At 39.8% G+C, this 16710-nt stretch overlaps 1 protein-coding gene across 26 annotated transcripts in view; it reads left to right on the top strand.

The window, feature by feature from the left end:
* Positions 1 to 16710, top strand: part of DLG2 (discs large MAGUK scaffold protein 2) — a 2233668-nt gene that overhangs the window by 1367013 nt on the left and 849945 nt on the right. For all 26 annotated transcript variants that reach the window (XM_070457186.1, XM_070457179.1, XM_070457180.1 and 23 more), the window contains one exon: positions 11172 to 11225. In XM_070457186.1, the coding sequence (XP_070313287.1) occupies positions 11172 to 11225 (54 nt within the window). The remainder of the gene's footprint in view (positions 1 to 11171; positions 11226 to 16710) is intronic.

Below are 16710 nucleotides of genomic sequence, written 5' to 3' on the forward strand. Positions count from 1 at the left end.
AGAGCCATGCAGGACCTACCTGAGATGTCAGGTTGACTCCATTATAAATAACTTGAAACATTTTAATATTAAAAAATAGATGGATATGCAGTAAAATATATTAAAAACTACATGAATTTTTAAAAAGATAAAACATGAGACTTCAAATAAATGCTGTTTGAGATGGATTTTGGGGGATATATCTTCACACTTATCTGAAAAATTCGAGAAATTCTTAGGATGCCATTTTACTTTTTTCACAATGTTTTGAGTCCTTAGCTTTTTCACCAGATTCCATGCTTCCTCCCACCTCTCCAACTTCTGGAATGCACAGTGAGGTAATAACTTAGAGCAGGGAACATTCCCTTACTCCAATGAACTCAGAGTCAAAAAGAGTGAGTCTTGGCCCAGCAATCCCACTTCTGGGCATACACACCGAGGAAACCAGATCTGAAAGAGACACGTGCACCCCAATGTTCATCGCAGCACTGTTTATAATAGCCAGGACATGGAAGCAACCTAGATGCCCATCAGCAGACGAATGGATGAGGAAGCTGTGGCTCCACTAATTTTGAAGTCTTGTGACCTTGGGCAATTTCGTTACAGGTTCATGCCTCACTTCCCCTATCTTCATAATTGTAGCATGCAACTCAGAGGCTTGTAATGAGAAGTAGCAAAGAATGAGTGTAAAGGACCAGCATATGGTAGGCATGGAAGAATCTGTTTATAACTTTCCTTAGATTATATGCCATGGTTCAGAATGGCATGGTCTGCAGTGCCTGGCAGCTCCGGACGCTCCCATCAACAGCGCCGGCCGTGTGGCACAGCGGCTTGTCACCAGAGGGCAGAGTGCAGTTACCCCCTTCTACCTGTTGCACTTTCATCTCACAGGTTTCTCATCAGTCTTTTCGTTATTTTTTTTCTTTCAATTGGGTTATGGTTGCTTTACAGTGTTGTATTGGTTTCTACCGTACAGCAAAGAGAATCGGCTCTATGTATACATACACCCTGTCCCTCTTGAGCCTGCCCACCACCCCTCTCCACCCCAGCCCTCTAGGTCACCACGGAGCACCAGGCTGAATTCCCTCTGCTATCCTGCAGGTTCCCACTAGCCATCTGTTTTATACATGGTAATGTGTATGTGTCCCTCCCAGAATCCCAATTCATCCCCCCAACCCATCCCCATTCACACACCTGTTCTCGACATCTGAGTCTCTGTTCCTGTCCTGCAAATAGTTATACCATTTTTCTAGGTTCCACATATATGCATAAATATACGATGTTTGTTTCTCTCTTTCTGACTTTCTAGGTCCGTCCACATCTTTACAAATGATCCAATTTTGTTCCTTTTTTATGGTTGAGTAATATTATTTCATCGTGTATATGTACCACATCTTCTTTATCCCTCCATCTGTTGATGGATATTTAGGTTCCTTATCTCTTGTTGCTGTGGTTCTAGTTCCAAAGGTCTTCTTGCCTGGAAGGTTCCATAGACAGAGGAATCTGGTGGGCTATAGTCCATGGGATCGCAAAGTTGGACATGACTGAGCACATATGCCAAAAACCCATTAACGAACATCTTTGGAGTATATTGTAGGCTAAGCACTGTTAGGAGTGTTGGTGGAAGTGGCTGGTGAAGAAATGAAGTAGGATGAGGGCCCTGCCATCACAGTGATTATAGTTTCATCAAGGAGATTAAAAGTATCATGCATGAGCCACTTAACCGTCAATACGTGTAAGAACAGAAAGAAGCGTTCGTTAAGAATGGCAGAACTTGGTGCTTTGACATAACTTCTTTTCTACTATATTTATAGCTTAATGTGAACTGTAGTTCAATTGATGAATGTTTTAAATTGGGAGGAGCAGGATGGATAGATTGACACCTGCAGTGGATTGAGGACGCTCTCACAGTCTGGGACTTTAGATTGTCCTTGCAGGGTGGATGGAGTTTGGTTAGGAAGATAAGAAAGGGGATGGTGGTTGCTTCAGGATGTGGTGGGAAAGAAAGAAATGTCAACAGTGACCTTATGATAGGCATCAACAAGGTGTCTGCTTTGAGTAGTTAGAGTTCTGTCCCAATGGAAGAAAGGAGACAACAGAAGGGAAATAAGCAGAAGTCACTGATAGGTCACCCACTGTGGGCAAGGCCCTGATCCAGATACTACAGAAGAAGTGGTGATGAACCAGGTATTTGACAGCTTGCTCAGGATTCTGATACCTGAAACTGGAAAAATACACCTGCACTGGAAAGATTATAGCTCTTTGATGGCTTCACAAAATGGAGCATTTGGTATCCCCATAGTTCTTTCCAGGAATAACACCGTGCAAGTGAAACAGTGAAATAAGCAGGTATTGTGATTGTGGCATGAGGCACATTGACCAACCCACATCTGAATTTGAGCTAATGACTCCATTTTTGGTGCACTCCTTATAGGGCATTTGCACACACAAATGAAGCAGTTAGATTTGTAAAAGCTCAAGAGTGCATCAGTGGGATTTATGGCACCATGAATGAATAATGGCGTACAGCAATGGGGTTTAGAGTCAGAAGACCTAGGTTTGAATGTCAGCTTTTCTCTAGATGTCTGACTTTGGGAAATTCACTCAGGCACTCTGAGGTTCAGTTTACTTATCTGTAGAATTCTACCAGTCCCTCTGGGGCTCTGTGAAGAATAGATAAAAAGCACAGATAGAAATCTTACTGTATTTCCTGGCACACAGTGGGCATTGGTCAATGAATGATAGTTCCCTTTCCTCTGCTTGTGGGAATGAAATGATCTAATGCACATGGACACACTTGTTAAATTATGAAACATGATATAGGTAGCCAATCTAATATAATATCTAGTTCAGTTTGAGTGATGATCTACAGACCTAGTTTTAGTGAGACATTTATTTTAGCCTTTTATGCTAAGTTCAAAGAGGTATGTGGACAGAGTGTGGGATGGAGGTTTAAAGAGTCTTCCTAACTAACAGTGCAAGCAATTTTTGTCTGTGGCGTCAAGTTAGATTGATTCTAGAGAAAACTTATAAAGGAAGAGAAACTCTTTAGTTCTGGGTGTTTACTTTCTGTGCCTCATTCTCCAGACTGGCCCATCTTTTCTGCTCTTGGGTTAAAGAGGTGCCCCATGCAGCCTAACTAAGACCCTTAGGATATCATTCATTTTTTGCAAAAGATTATACTACCTTGCATTTTTAGGAGGATCAAGCAGACATGTTCTCACTTTAATCCAAAGGGAAGACATATTTGCAGTGTATTTTTCAAAGATCAGTGAAAGAATGTGTGTTGACTAAAACAGACTTCCGGACACTTTAACAGTTTTTAATAGGAAACAGAAGCCAATGTTTTGTAGTGAAGTGTTACCCACTTTGGAACCAGACTAATAGGTTCATCTTTTGACCCTGCTGTTACTGCCCTGATGACCTTGGACAAATTACTTAACATCTGTGTGCCTCAGTTTTCTGTAAAATGGGGATATTATTATTTTTAGTATTTAAGAGAGTTTGGGCAAGTAGAGTTTAATCTAGTTCAAGGTAAACATATATCTGACGCTCTTTCTTCTTATTTTCTGAGCCTGTCTGGTGATAAGCTAGATGGATAATCATCCCAGAATTTTATTAAGTGCTGGGGAGAAGAACCAGGGTCTTGGCTTCCTCCGAAGCTGCTCTTTTGAGACATCCTTCCAAGGACATTAACCCGCAGTTACGCCCTGGCCAGCTCAGCCCTGGGCCCTTACATCACTCACTCACCCCCTCACCTGTTACCACCTAGTTCTCCCCTTTGAGGGGAGTTGTCCTATGTCCCTGCAGGGTCAGTCAGGGCAAATGAGGTGACAGCCCAGAGCCTCTTGGTGTTGCTATCGGTAGTGACTCTTCCAGATAGGCGATGTGAAAAGGAAGAGAAAATCCCGAAAAGCGAAAAACAACCACAGTAATAAGTAACATAACCTTACAGCTATGGAGCACATCTCTTTCACTTCATGTGCGTTATTCCCCTAGCTAACTCCTTAGGAAATAGGTTAGCTGGAAAATAGCATTGTCCCATTTTTAAGTGGGGTTTTGAAAGTGATATAGGGACCTAGAAACCCTCAGAGAATTGGGGAATTAAATCTGAGTCAGTATGGTGAGAAATTTCTCTTCAGATTGGGAAAGAGAAACTAGTCATTTTCAGGGCAGGAAATAACTGCACTTTTTATTTTAAGCCTTACCTGGAAAATCTCAGGAGAAGGAATCAGGAGCCAGCTTGTGTTCTGGGCTTGGAAAGGCCTGGGTTGGACACCCGATTTGGGGCCTACCTGATAGCTCAGCTGGTAAAGAATCCGCCTGCAATGCAGGAGACCCCAGTTCGATCCCTGGGTTGGGAAGATCCCCTGGAGAAGGGAAAGGCTACCCAGTCCAGTATTCTGACCTGTAGAGTTCCATGGACTGTATAGTCCATGGGGTCGCAGAGTTGGACACAACTGAGCAACTTTCACACTGTGGTACCTCCTAGAATTTCTGACCTCAGGCAAGGGGTTTAGCCACTTTGAGCCTTATTTTATTATTATTTTTAATGAGAATGATAAGGTTTTCCTTAGGATATCTTGAGAAGTAAATGCACTGATATATCTTAAGTATTTATCACAACTTCTGGAACATAGCCATCTTCAATGAGTGCTTAATATTTTCTTATTGTCATTTTTGTCACTGCTGTTATCCCATCTTCTGTTTTGATACTGAACGATTATGAGCTCTGGGGCATGCCACTTCCTTTCTCTGTCTCTATTTCATATTTGCAAAATTAAGGGTAGAATGATTCTTAAGGCCTCAGCTTCGAAGTTTTACATTTCTAGAGTGGATTTGTTCTTCCTGTTTTGTTTTTCCTCCCTCATGTAGCCATCAATATGTGTTCAGTCAGTCGTTTAGCAGTAATTTTCTTTGGAGCTTTCTAAAAAAAAAAAATCCTGATTCAGTCAGCCTGAGAGTGTCTGTGCTTAGCCTTCTTCTAAGGCATCTACAGTCTTGTTCACACAATGCACTAGGGCTCACTGACTGGGCTGGAGTGGGGAGGGCAGGGTTCTGGAACCGTCCCAGATGGAGGTGAATGTCTAGTTTGGCTTTCACCTAGCCTCTGAGTTGTTGGTGAATAGTCATCATTAGAATCCAGAGAGTTCTGAAAGGTAGTAGAGCATGATTGTCAAGAGCATGGATTCTGGCTGGTGGGAAGAATCACACACACACACACACACACACACACACACACACACTGCTATATATAAAATAGATAAAAAGCAAGTGCCTACTGTATAGTACAGGGAGCTATGTTCAGTATTTTGTGATAACCTTTAATGGCCTGGAAAATTCCATGGGTGGAGGAGCCTGGTAGGCTACAATCCATGGAATTGCAGAGTCGGACATGACTGAGCAACTTCACTTTCACTATAATGGCAAAGAATATTGCACATGTGTCTGTAGATATGCATAATTGAATCACTTTCTGCACACCTGAAACTAACAGCATTGTAAATTAACTGAACTTCAGTTTTTTTTTAACGGTTAAAAAATAAAATATAGCTTAGAAAAAAGAGCAGAAACTCTGAGCCAGACTGTCAGATTATTTGGGTTTGAAGATGATTTATCAGATGTATACCTTTGGGAAAGTTACCTAACCTATATTTTCTCACCTGTAAATTGAGAACAGTAGTGTCTCATTAGGTTACTTGATGATTAAGTAAATTAGTTAATATAAACAGGTGAGTAAAGTGCTTGCCTTTAGTATTGTCTAGCCCAGTGTTACTATATCAGGTAACTGGTTGTAATGGGGTTTCTTCCTGTTCCTCTATTATGTTGGCCCATTCTGGAAATTTAAAAATGTGATGTGGTTGGGGGTGGAGTGGACCCCTGCCTCAGTTTACTGCCTTTAGTTCTCTGCTTTACTGGAACCCTTTCTTTTCTCTCCTTCTTTCCTACAATCTGTTGGGGGGAGTCACATATCCCTAGTTATTGGCAGGGTCCTAATCTTACTTGAAGGACATACCGGGATTTGAAAGATCTACTTGAAAGATCGTCACTACCTCAAGATTCCAGGTAGTGATGATGCTCAACCAATCAATTGCAGATCTTTCAAGGAAAGAAGAGAAAGGATTCCAGGAAAGCAGAGAACTAGAGGCAGTGAACTGAGGCAGGAGTCCTCCCACCCCCAACCACATCACATTTTCAAATTTCCAAAATGGGCCAACATAATAGAGGATTAGGAAGAAAACCTAATAAAAATAAAATTATCCTGAGTTTGACTTTTTGCATACCAATTCAATATTTAATGGCAGACCTCTTATTTCAGGCCTGATGGGTATGTGGGTAGTAACCCCCTATTTCCCTGGTTGGAATTGGGACATGATCTGATTAGGGTTCACCCCGATGGCAGCCCTCTTTGTGACTATGAAGCTAAAGGACAATTACTGTGATATCTTGGAGCAGTCAATCTATGCCAGCTAATATTTATCTTGAGCTTCTGAGATCTCTACTTGTCTCACTACAATCATATACACACACAAATGGACTCGTTTTAAAATTTTCAGTGGCTTCCATTTTAGTCTTCATGCCACACTGTAGAAAGAGCCTGTGTTACTTCTTGCCTCTTCAGGAGCCTTGTTCTTTAAGTCTGAGAAGATAAGGCAAAGATGCTGGGCCCCCAAAACAGCTCACGAGTTATTCTTGTCATATTTTACCTCCTGTTTAAGTTGGCCTGCTGACAGCCAGCTGCCTTCTGCTGGCATGTTCCAGGTCAGCTGAGATCCCTGCACGATCCCTAGCCCCATCAATGTTTTTATTCGGTTCCTAGTGTATTTAGGTCACTTAGTTGTGTGGGTTTCTCTTCTTTTCTACTTTTCTATTTAAAAGTTTAGTTATAGGGGTTTCCCTGGTGGTCCAGTGGTTAATACTTTTATCTTCCTGTGCAGGGGATGTGGGTTGAATCCCTGGTCAGGGAACTAAGATCCCATATGCCTTGTGGCCAGAAAAAAAAAAAATTGTAACAAATTCAATAAAAGACATTAAACAATGGTCCACATTAAAAAACAAACTAACAAACCAAAAAAAAAACCTTTAAAAAATTTAATTATAGGCCTGGATTCAGTCTTCTGACCTTGCCAATGGTTAGCCTGCGCTTGTCAGCAGTAAGCCTCACAGACTGTATTATTTGACCGACCAGCCTCTCTACCACCCCTGCCGATACCTGGCTTGAAGAGGCTTCCTCTGGCTTGGTGACCACCTGCCCGTTTATGTCAGAGGCATTTCACACATCTTGCACTTAACAAATATAAGATCAGTTGGAATTAATGAACTCCTTTGAAAATGTGCATTCATTATGTAAGACTCTTTATTAGTTACATTATCTTGGTGGCAAGTGATAGAAGTTTAGTTTTTCACTTCCTATCATGAGCAAAGTTAATGATGTACTATTTGACTCTCCCATGGAATTCAAGGACAGGGAGGGAACAGGAATTTGTGAATAACTTGATCTATTAATTTGGATTGTATCAATATTTTCTCTGCTTCCTTCTTTCTTCCCTCTGATTAGCTTTATTCTTCCCTCTTCCTGTAAACTGGCTTTTTCCACATGGAACAGAATGTAATATAAAAGGCAAGCCCTTCATGTCTTATAGTTTGGGTAAAGGCAAGCCCTTCATGTCTTATAGTTTGGGTCACCCAAGTGAGATTCATTTTCTTAAGCCTTTATGTTTACATTCAGACAAGCCTTCAAGCTTCTGATTTAAAGGTCTTCTTTTATCATATTTCGTACTGATAGCTCTCTCCAGTTAATGGAAATTAGCATCTTGAAGGGAAATGCTGAAATCTGCTAAATCATCCATTTGATTTAGGGGTTTCACTAAAGAGGATATTCAGTATGGAGAGAGAGTGTGTGTATGGCAAGGCAGTGTGGAGATGACGCTTAGTGCTTTAACTGTCAACGTACTTGGGGAACTGGTTTTCATATGCAGAAACCAAAGTAGGCATGGACTCACATGGTCTCAAAGGCGAGAAAAGAAGCAGGAAGCAGGACAAGCCAACACAGCATCTGGTGAGAAAAGCACATTCACGGGCCATGCCCAGAATTCTCCTGTCCTCTGTACTGGTCCCGCCTGGGGCCCTTATTCTCTGCTACTGTACGCCATGGAGCACCCGACAGGTTATAAGAAGCTTCTGAGAAAATGGTCTGAGGGAGGGCTCTGAGGGTTCTGGAGCAGAGCAATGGGGTTTTCAGAAAGCCTCATGTAGCAGCTCAGTGGGGGCATTGTGCTATTCAGAACAGCCCACCCTGGCGTCTCCTTGGCACTCGCATCAGGGAGTTGCCAGTGTCAGATGTATGTGATGTATGTGTGTGCTCACACAACCCACAGACATTTGTTCGTGCATTTTTAGTGACTGTCATAGATGTAGGAATTAATTGCACTTCTAGATCTTTTTAGCACCAAAGGAACAGTGAGCTTTTCATATTACACAGATTGGACTTCAAGGTTCACAGACTTTATATCCTGCATTTATGAACTAATTATTATTATAAAAAATGGATAACTCAGTGTTAATGACTGGTTAAAGAAAGAAGATGATAGTAGATATTGGAAAGTCATCACAGTTTTGTTGGTAACATAAGATTATCTCAGAAATGCTTTCCAGATCTTACAAAGAGATATTTCCTGTGTACTATACTTTATAGCTTCACTTAGTCAATATTTCCTAAGTATTTACTGAGCTCTTTCTGTGCACCCAGGTGCTGTGAAAAATTCTAGGAAAATAAATAATCCTTGTTGTTGCAAGTGTCTGACTGGAAAGAACAAATTTACATCCATGAAATGGAAAATAGCAACAGAAACATACAAAAGTGATAAATGGCGTTGTGTAGGGACTGGATCTATGTATAAAATTTATTTCCAGACCACATGAATGCAATTTATAAGAAGGTAAAATGAGTTGAAAGTCCCAAATCAAACTAAAGCATATTTTTTGATCAAAGTATAGTAGATAACAAGGAGAAATACAAGTACTGGGTGTGATACTCAGAAAGTTTTCAGTAGTCTAGTCAAGGAAACAAGATGCAAGTCTTTTGGGAGTCCCAGGAGCCAATTAGAAAGCATAGAAGAAACATCATCAAAACTAAAAACCAGAAACCATCAAGGAATTACCAGGTGGCTTTCAACATCTACTGTGCAAGACCCTGCAGTATTTCTTACCTTCAGGGTGGTCTTTGCTTTGCCTGGGTCTTACTGGCTGATCTAGTTAGAGATCTCAAATAACTGTAGAACCCCAGTGGTGGAGACCCCTAGGTAATGGACTCATAAAACAGCATAGTGTGGAAAAATGGGTTTTGAGGTAAGAAAGGCTGCTGTGAAATCGCAGCTCTCATTTTCTCTGAACCTCAGTTTTCTCATCTGTATCATAGGGATATTAACAATAATGCCTCATTAGTATGGTTTTGTGGAGATTATATGAGGATATATATGCATATTATTATAAATGGACAAGTAATATGCATTTAATAAATGGTGATTTTCATGACCTAATCAGTTCTCTTTAGTGCAACTGTGGCACTAGTATAGCATTGAGATTACAGGGACAGAAACAGAGCACAAACCATCCAGTAACATTATATCCTTATGATAGTCCATCTTTAAGGTCATTAGCTAGTAACACTATTTAATATTGATCGTGAAATTTACATTCATAAAGCCCATTCAAATATAGCACCTCATTTATTCTTCAGACAACCTTTTCAGAAAGTGATTATTTCTATTTCCATTTTACAGAGAAGGAAAATGAGGCAAAGAGAGTTAGTGGGCTTACCTCCAGATCAGATTACTAAGAAGTTGCTGAGCCCCCAAATCATATAATCAGGAAGTTGTTAAACCAAACCTGAGCCTAAATCTTCTGACTCCAAACCTCATGTCCATCTCCCTATGCTACAGACTTAACAGTTTTGGGGTAGGTTCCAGTGGAAACTTTCTCCAAAGCCCATGTTTATCCACAAGGTACTTGCTATTAGGAGTTAACAAATAAACCATGAATATTTAGTTGACCCACTATGTAGACATGTGAAGCAGGGTCATGTTTTCAATGACCAATGATTTTAGTTAAAACTTGGAACTCTGTTCTATAAAATCTGCTGGATTGCCATGTGTTTTGTCTTTTGATTAGGATCCCATAGGCATAGATTGACATTAGAAAGCTGTTAACTCTTGTTAACTCCAGAGGGCACAGTTAATGAAATGTCCCCAAAGTTGAGCACTTGCGCAAACTACCGTGAAGTATAGGACAGCTCCCAATTAATCATGGTGAGACCATTTCCTCTATCTAAATGAAATCGGCAATTTGGGAAGGAGATTAAAGATCCTTAGGGGGATGAAGGAAAAGTTGCTGTGAAAAGTCTAGAAACTAGAAAATAGATCTGCTCAATATTCATGAAGTCAGATTGGCTGATGCAAATAGATTGCAATCTCTTATTTTCTAATGACTTGGCTTGTAGCACTCCTATATCAGTTTTACACAGATTCCTACTCATCTTTAAAAGGAATGGCTGCATTTTGTAGTCGTTTTTTTTTTTTTTTTTTTGAAAAAAGAACTTTAGCATATCTAATATAATTTTCTGCCATGTTTGACTAATTTTTAATTTTCTACCTAAGGGTTTCTAAAGCATATTTTCAAAGGTATATAAATGATAAAAAAATATGACCCAGCATATGAAATAGGTGAACATATGTAAAATGTCAAAAAGTGAATGCTTCTATTTTGCATTGTATACAATATCCTCACAAAAGCCAGTTTAAAGAAAAGAGTTATAGTGTTAGGTTTAATTTTGCTTCCATGAGAGAAAAAAATCAAAATCCTTTAGCACAGCCATTTCATAAAGAAATGTTTGACTCCTTGCCAAAGTTATTAGAAGTCATTGCCTCTTACACTGCACAAATCCTCACGTCCTTGCCTTTTCCGTTCTGTGCTTACTTCATTTTTATTATGTGGTCAATGTAGCAAACAAATATTTGAAGGAAGGGAGGGTGAAGGGAACCTTGATTCATTTCATTTATCCCCCTAGCACCTGACATAGTACCTATGCAGGTTCTCAAGAAATATTGTTGAGCTCTTGGTTAAATAAGTTAACAGATCCTATCTCAGAATAGACTACTTGTTATTTAAAATTTTTTTCTACTTCTCTTTTTTAGGCCAGCCCTGCTCCTATAATTGTCAACACAGACACTTTGGACACGATTCCTTATGTAAGTAACATTTTTATTAAGACTATCTTTAAAAACTGGTAGAACTTAATCAACTGAATTTAAAATACAGTACATATTCAGTTTCAGCCAATCCAGATAATCTCATGAAATGATGTATAGAATGAGTTTTGTGCATTTTCTTTAGAAATTTTCTAACTCATAGCTTAGGCATGCTGATATTTCCCTCTTTTCATTCATTGTTTTGTAAAACACAAAGGTCTATCATGAGATAAAAAACAAGCTGATTATGATCAAATAATATTAGTTTCTTCGTTATTCACTGAAAAGAGATTGAATGGTCTGTCGAAAGATAAACAAACTTTTCGGGTTTCTTAGTAAAGGTTTACCCAAATCAATTTCTTTGATAGAATCTGGGTAATCTGGATATAATATGTGATCAATAAATACTTGATGGATTTTGCTAAGCTGCTAATAAGAATTGGAGCAAAACTTTGTGAAGGGAAAGTCTATATCTATCTATCTATATATAATATACAATAAGATGTATGGGTTTATAGAAACATGGAGCATGAGATAATAGGAACAGGCAGGTCAGTAAAGCTCCAGGTTCTTATTCTGAAATATAACCACTATGATGGCCTAAATTCTCAACAACAGTTTCTGGCTGGGTGGGAGTGACTGGAACGTGGGGCAAAGCACAGTTGGGTGAGTGGTTGACTTAGGGAGGTCTCACAGAGCTTCAAGAGTGGCCCTAATTGATACGGTAGAGGAGAGTAATTTAGAATGACGGGACAGATTCAGATGCCTGCAAACAAAAGGTTTCAGGCAATGAGAAGGGCTGCAGGCATAATGGACAAGAGCAAATGCAACCTGGTCTTTGATTAAATGAGTACAAAGTGCTTGGTGAGTACTGGCTATTCTCAGTCTTAGACCCTAACCTCTAATGCCCACAAGGACCAAGCACATCACAGAAACAGATGGATCAGGAAACAGGGGGAGAGTCGGGAATAGACAGCACATGACTTTCCAAAGGTGGGGGGATGTCGCAGCAGCTTGGCTCCACTGGGTGGGTCCCAAGGGGAAATGGGACCAAGGGTTCCCAGATCATTCCATTTTTCAAGAGAAGTCAGAAGTATGAATTTTTTATACAGTTTTGCAGGCAACTAACTCTCAGAAGTTCAAACTCTACGTGTACCAACCAAAGCATGTCTAGTCTAAAGGCTGTCCTTTGGGAAACACCTGCCTCAGAGGAACTGAAAGTCTTGAGCAGATTCTGCAAGCCAGACTGGGCCGCAGGGGAGCGGGGTGCCAGAACTGGAGTACAAGGCTGGGACTTGGTTACAGGGACAAGTGATTAAAACTGGGACGCAGGGTCAGGACAAGAATAACAGCAAGCTTGACTTCATGCTGAATCACCTGAACTGCTGAACTAGGGCTTCTTACATCTCTCTGAACAAGAGTCATTTGGGGTCATGCTGGAAATGGGGTTAGGAATCGAGTGGCCCCAGTTGTGGAATGTAAAGGACTCTGTTGGAAGGAAGCAAAGCAATTATTAAAGACACATAATGTTCCCATTCTCTCTCTCACTCTTTCTGCTTTCCTTTATTTATCAAAGATTTGTATCTGGATTGGGCTTTCCTGGTGGCTCAGTGATAAGGAATCTGCCTACCAATGCAAGAGATATGGGTTCAATCCCTGGGTCAGGAACATCCCCGGGAGAAGGCAGTGACAGCCCATACCAATATTCTTGCTTGAAAATCCCAGGACAGAGGTGCCTGGTGGAATACAGCCCATGGGGTCACAAAAGAGTTGAACATGACATAATGAGTAAACAACAACAAATATCTGGATTACTGTATACTGACATTGTTTTAAGTGCTTAACAAATATTAACTCAGTTAATCCTCATAACAACCTTATGAGACAGGTACTATTGATTTCTCCATTTTACAGATGAGAAAACTGAGTGATAAAGAGATTAAGTAACTGTCTCGGAATTGATTAGGAAGAATCTGAGCCAAGAAGGAACCTGGCTGTAGAGTGTGCGGTCTTACTTAACTCTGATCTTGTGGCTGCTTGTTTTCACCTTCCCTCCCTCCTTTTCTGCCTCTCAGCTTAAGAACAAAGTTTTCTCACTTACCCCTTGGCAACATGCAGCTTTGGGTGGAAGACAATTTGTCACAGGGGCTTCAATACCCTTGGGAGAGGGATGCGCACACGTGTGCACACACACACATATATAATTATATGTATTATTGTATATATTATATATAATACATATATAAAAGGATTCTATGTCTTTATTATAGTAAATCTCTTTACTATATCCATTGGCATCATCCAAAGCAGATGAGCATGCTCTGAAGAAGTAGACATAGAGCCCAGAGACTTGATTTTGTAAGTAGGACTGCTTACTTGCAGTAGATCCATATTATTTCAAAGTCTTCTTTAGGGTTCTTTTAACTAACTTCCAGATGCCTTCATGTACAAATAATTTATCAATAAGAATCTAAGAATTTTGAACAAACATGCTCGATTGGTATCCCAACTAATTAGCTAGTAAAATCAGCCAAGTATAATAAATTAATTTAAGTGTTCTTATTCTCTTAAATATCAATTCTTTGATATTTTTAACATGTATTTCTTAACTGGAAGATAATTGCATTAGTGTGCTGTTTTTTGCCATACAATAGTGCAGATCAGTCATAATTATATATATTGTTGTTGGGTTTTTTTTTTTTTTTTGGTTTTAGGAGCACTTTTAATATTAATTTATTTTAATTGGAAGATAATTACAGTATTGTAATTTTTTGCCATATATCAGCATGAATTGGCCATAGCTATACAAGTGTAGCCCCCACCCTGAATCTCTGAATCTCCCTCCCACTTCCCTCCCCACCTTATCCCTTTAGGTTCTATATTGTTGCTCAGTCATGTCCGACTCCGCAACCCCATGGACTGCAGCATACCAGACTTTCCTGTCCTTCACTATCTCCCAGAGTTTTCTTAAACTCATGCTCATTGAGTTGATGATACCATCCAATCATCTCATCCTATGTTGTTCCCGTCTCCTCCTGCCCTCAATCTCTCCAAGCATTAGGGTCTTTTCCAGCGAGTCAGCTCTTTGCTTCAGGTGGCCAAAGCATCGGAAGCAAGTCCTTCCAATGAATATTCAGAGTGGATTTCCTTTAGGATTGACAGGTTTGATTGCCATACTCTCTAAGGGACTCTCAAGAGTCTCCTCCAGCACCACAGTTCAAAAGCATCAATTCTTCAACACTTAGTCTTTTTTATGATCCAACTCTCACATCCATACAGGACTACTGGAAAAATCATAGCTTTGATTATACAGACCTTTGTCAGCTAAGTGATGTCTCTACTTTTTAATACATTGTCTAGGTTTGTCATAGCTTTTGTTCCAAGGAGCAAGCATCTTTTAATTTTATGGTTGCAGTCACCATCCACAGTGATTTTGGAGTCCAGAAAATAAAGTCTGTCACTGTTTGCCCTTTTTTCCCCATCTGTTTGCCATGAAGTGATAGGACTGGATGCCATGATCTTAGTGTTTTGAATGTTGAGTTTTAAGTCAGCTTTTTTACTCTCCTCTTTCACCTTCATCAAGAGGTTCTTTAATTCCTCTTTGCTTTCTGTCATCAGGGTGGTGTCATCTGCATATCTAAGGTTATTGATATATATGTAGATATATAATAAATAAATAGGTATATCCTCTCCCCTTAGAGACTCTCTCCCCGCTCCCATCCCACCTGACCAAGTCATCACAAGATGCATACTCTAAATATCAATTTTAATATCTGATTTTGAATTCCTCAAAGGGATTTTTAAAAAATTATCTTAAACATTTTTGTACATAATGCAAACCCTCTTTGAGCTTCCTTAAGAGTAGGATCTTTAGGGAAGTTTGCTAAATATGGCTAAACTATCCCAATTCTCATGGCAATGTGTTGTTGAGCTATTCATTTACTCTTTCTGGACCTAAACTGATCAGTAAGACAAGGAATTGCAATATCAACCCCCAAGGTGTTGGTGAGGATCTTAATGAGGTTACGTATGTGAAATTATGCTTTGTTAACTTCTAGTTAATGAGGGTTTATTATTATTTTATTCAGTAAACACTGATGATTTCATAACACGTGCTAGATTCCAAGAGAACATGAAATATTAATATCTTCCCCCATGTCTCAGAACTATAAATATATTGTGTATTGAAAAATGGCAGATTGAGCACACATTGCAATTGACGTAGGTCTAACCCTCCTCTTTGTTCCTGATTCACTCAGTGACCTTGAACTAATCACTGTTCCTTTTGTGGTCTATTTTCTCATTCCCTGGTGTTCTATACTTTGTTTTCCTCTTTTCTGTCTCACGTTCTAGTTGTTCACATAATTTCAGCTTTTTTTAATGAAGAAACAATTTCAGAGTTCCCCAGAGCATTTCAGTCATTTTGCATAAGAATATTTCCTTCTTTAAAATATTACCTACAGTACCTACCTACAGATTTTAACTAAGTCTGCCTCAAAAATAATTTCATTATAAGTTAGTGTATTAAGTTTGCCAATTAGCAAATTTGGTGTTAGAAATATATGATTTTTGCAGAAATGACTCCCAGGCATACATGTGAACAGCAGTCAAACAACAGGAGGAAAGTTTTAAGCAACTGTCTAGTAAAGGTACAAAAGATATTCAAAGGAAATTCTGTTGTTTTTTTTAAAGGAAGGTAAGTTAAGGGATCTTAGAACTCTGTAAGTGGTTTTACATTAATGAAGCCAGTAATGAAGGGGTCACTGAAGTTCTTAAGCATGAATGCCTCAGGTAAACTCAGTGTTGTATGAGGTCATGATAGTTTAGGACCTTAAATGAGACATAGTACAGACAAGCAGGAATCCCCTATATGAAAGTTAAAATCAGTGAGGGAAAAGCAAGAAGCGAAAATCGCCATTTCAACACTGTGTAGTTTCCATGTTTCACTCAATCATTTTATGCTTCCCCATTAAACACTGAGGGCTCCCCATTAAACACTGAGGGCTCCCCAGGTGGTTCAGTGGTACACAATCCGCCTGCCAATGCAGGAGATGTAACAGGTGGGTTTGATCCTGGGTTGGGAAGATCCCCTGGAGGAGGGCATGGCAACCCACTCCAGTGTTCTTGCCTGGAGAATGCCATGGACAGAGGAGCCTCGTGGGCTACAGTCTGTGGGGTTGCAAAAAAGTCAGACACGACTGACTCAGCACATCACACCTTATATATTGAATACTGTCTTACGATAGGTGTGAAAAATACTCTGTTCTTAGAGGTTCAGAGTGAGTAGAGCCTGTGTGTTACCTGGAAGTCCAGCGCCCGTAGGTTGACTTGGTGAAAAGGTAGCATTCTGGAGCCAGGTGGCATGGAAACCTCCTCTCTTGACCACATCAATGCTTCTCCCTTCCCTTAACGTAGATTCTCTGAGTGCTGTGATCAATACCATCCCAACAAATACCCTTCTTCCTGCTTTAGGAGAACACATTTA

Source organism: Odocoileus virginianus, chromosome 28 (genome assembly GCF_023699985.2).
Source record: "Odocoileus virginianus isolate 20LAN1187 ecotype Illinois chromosome 28, Ovbor_1.2, whole genome shotgun sequence".
Taxonomy (NCBI): Eukaryota; Metazoa; Chordata; class Mammalia; order Artiodactyla; family Cervidae; genus Odocoileus; species Odocoileus virginianus.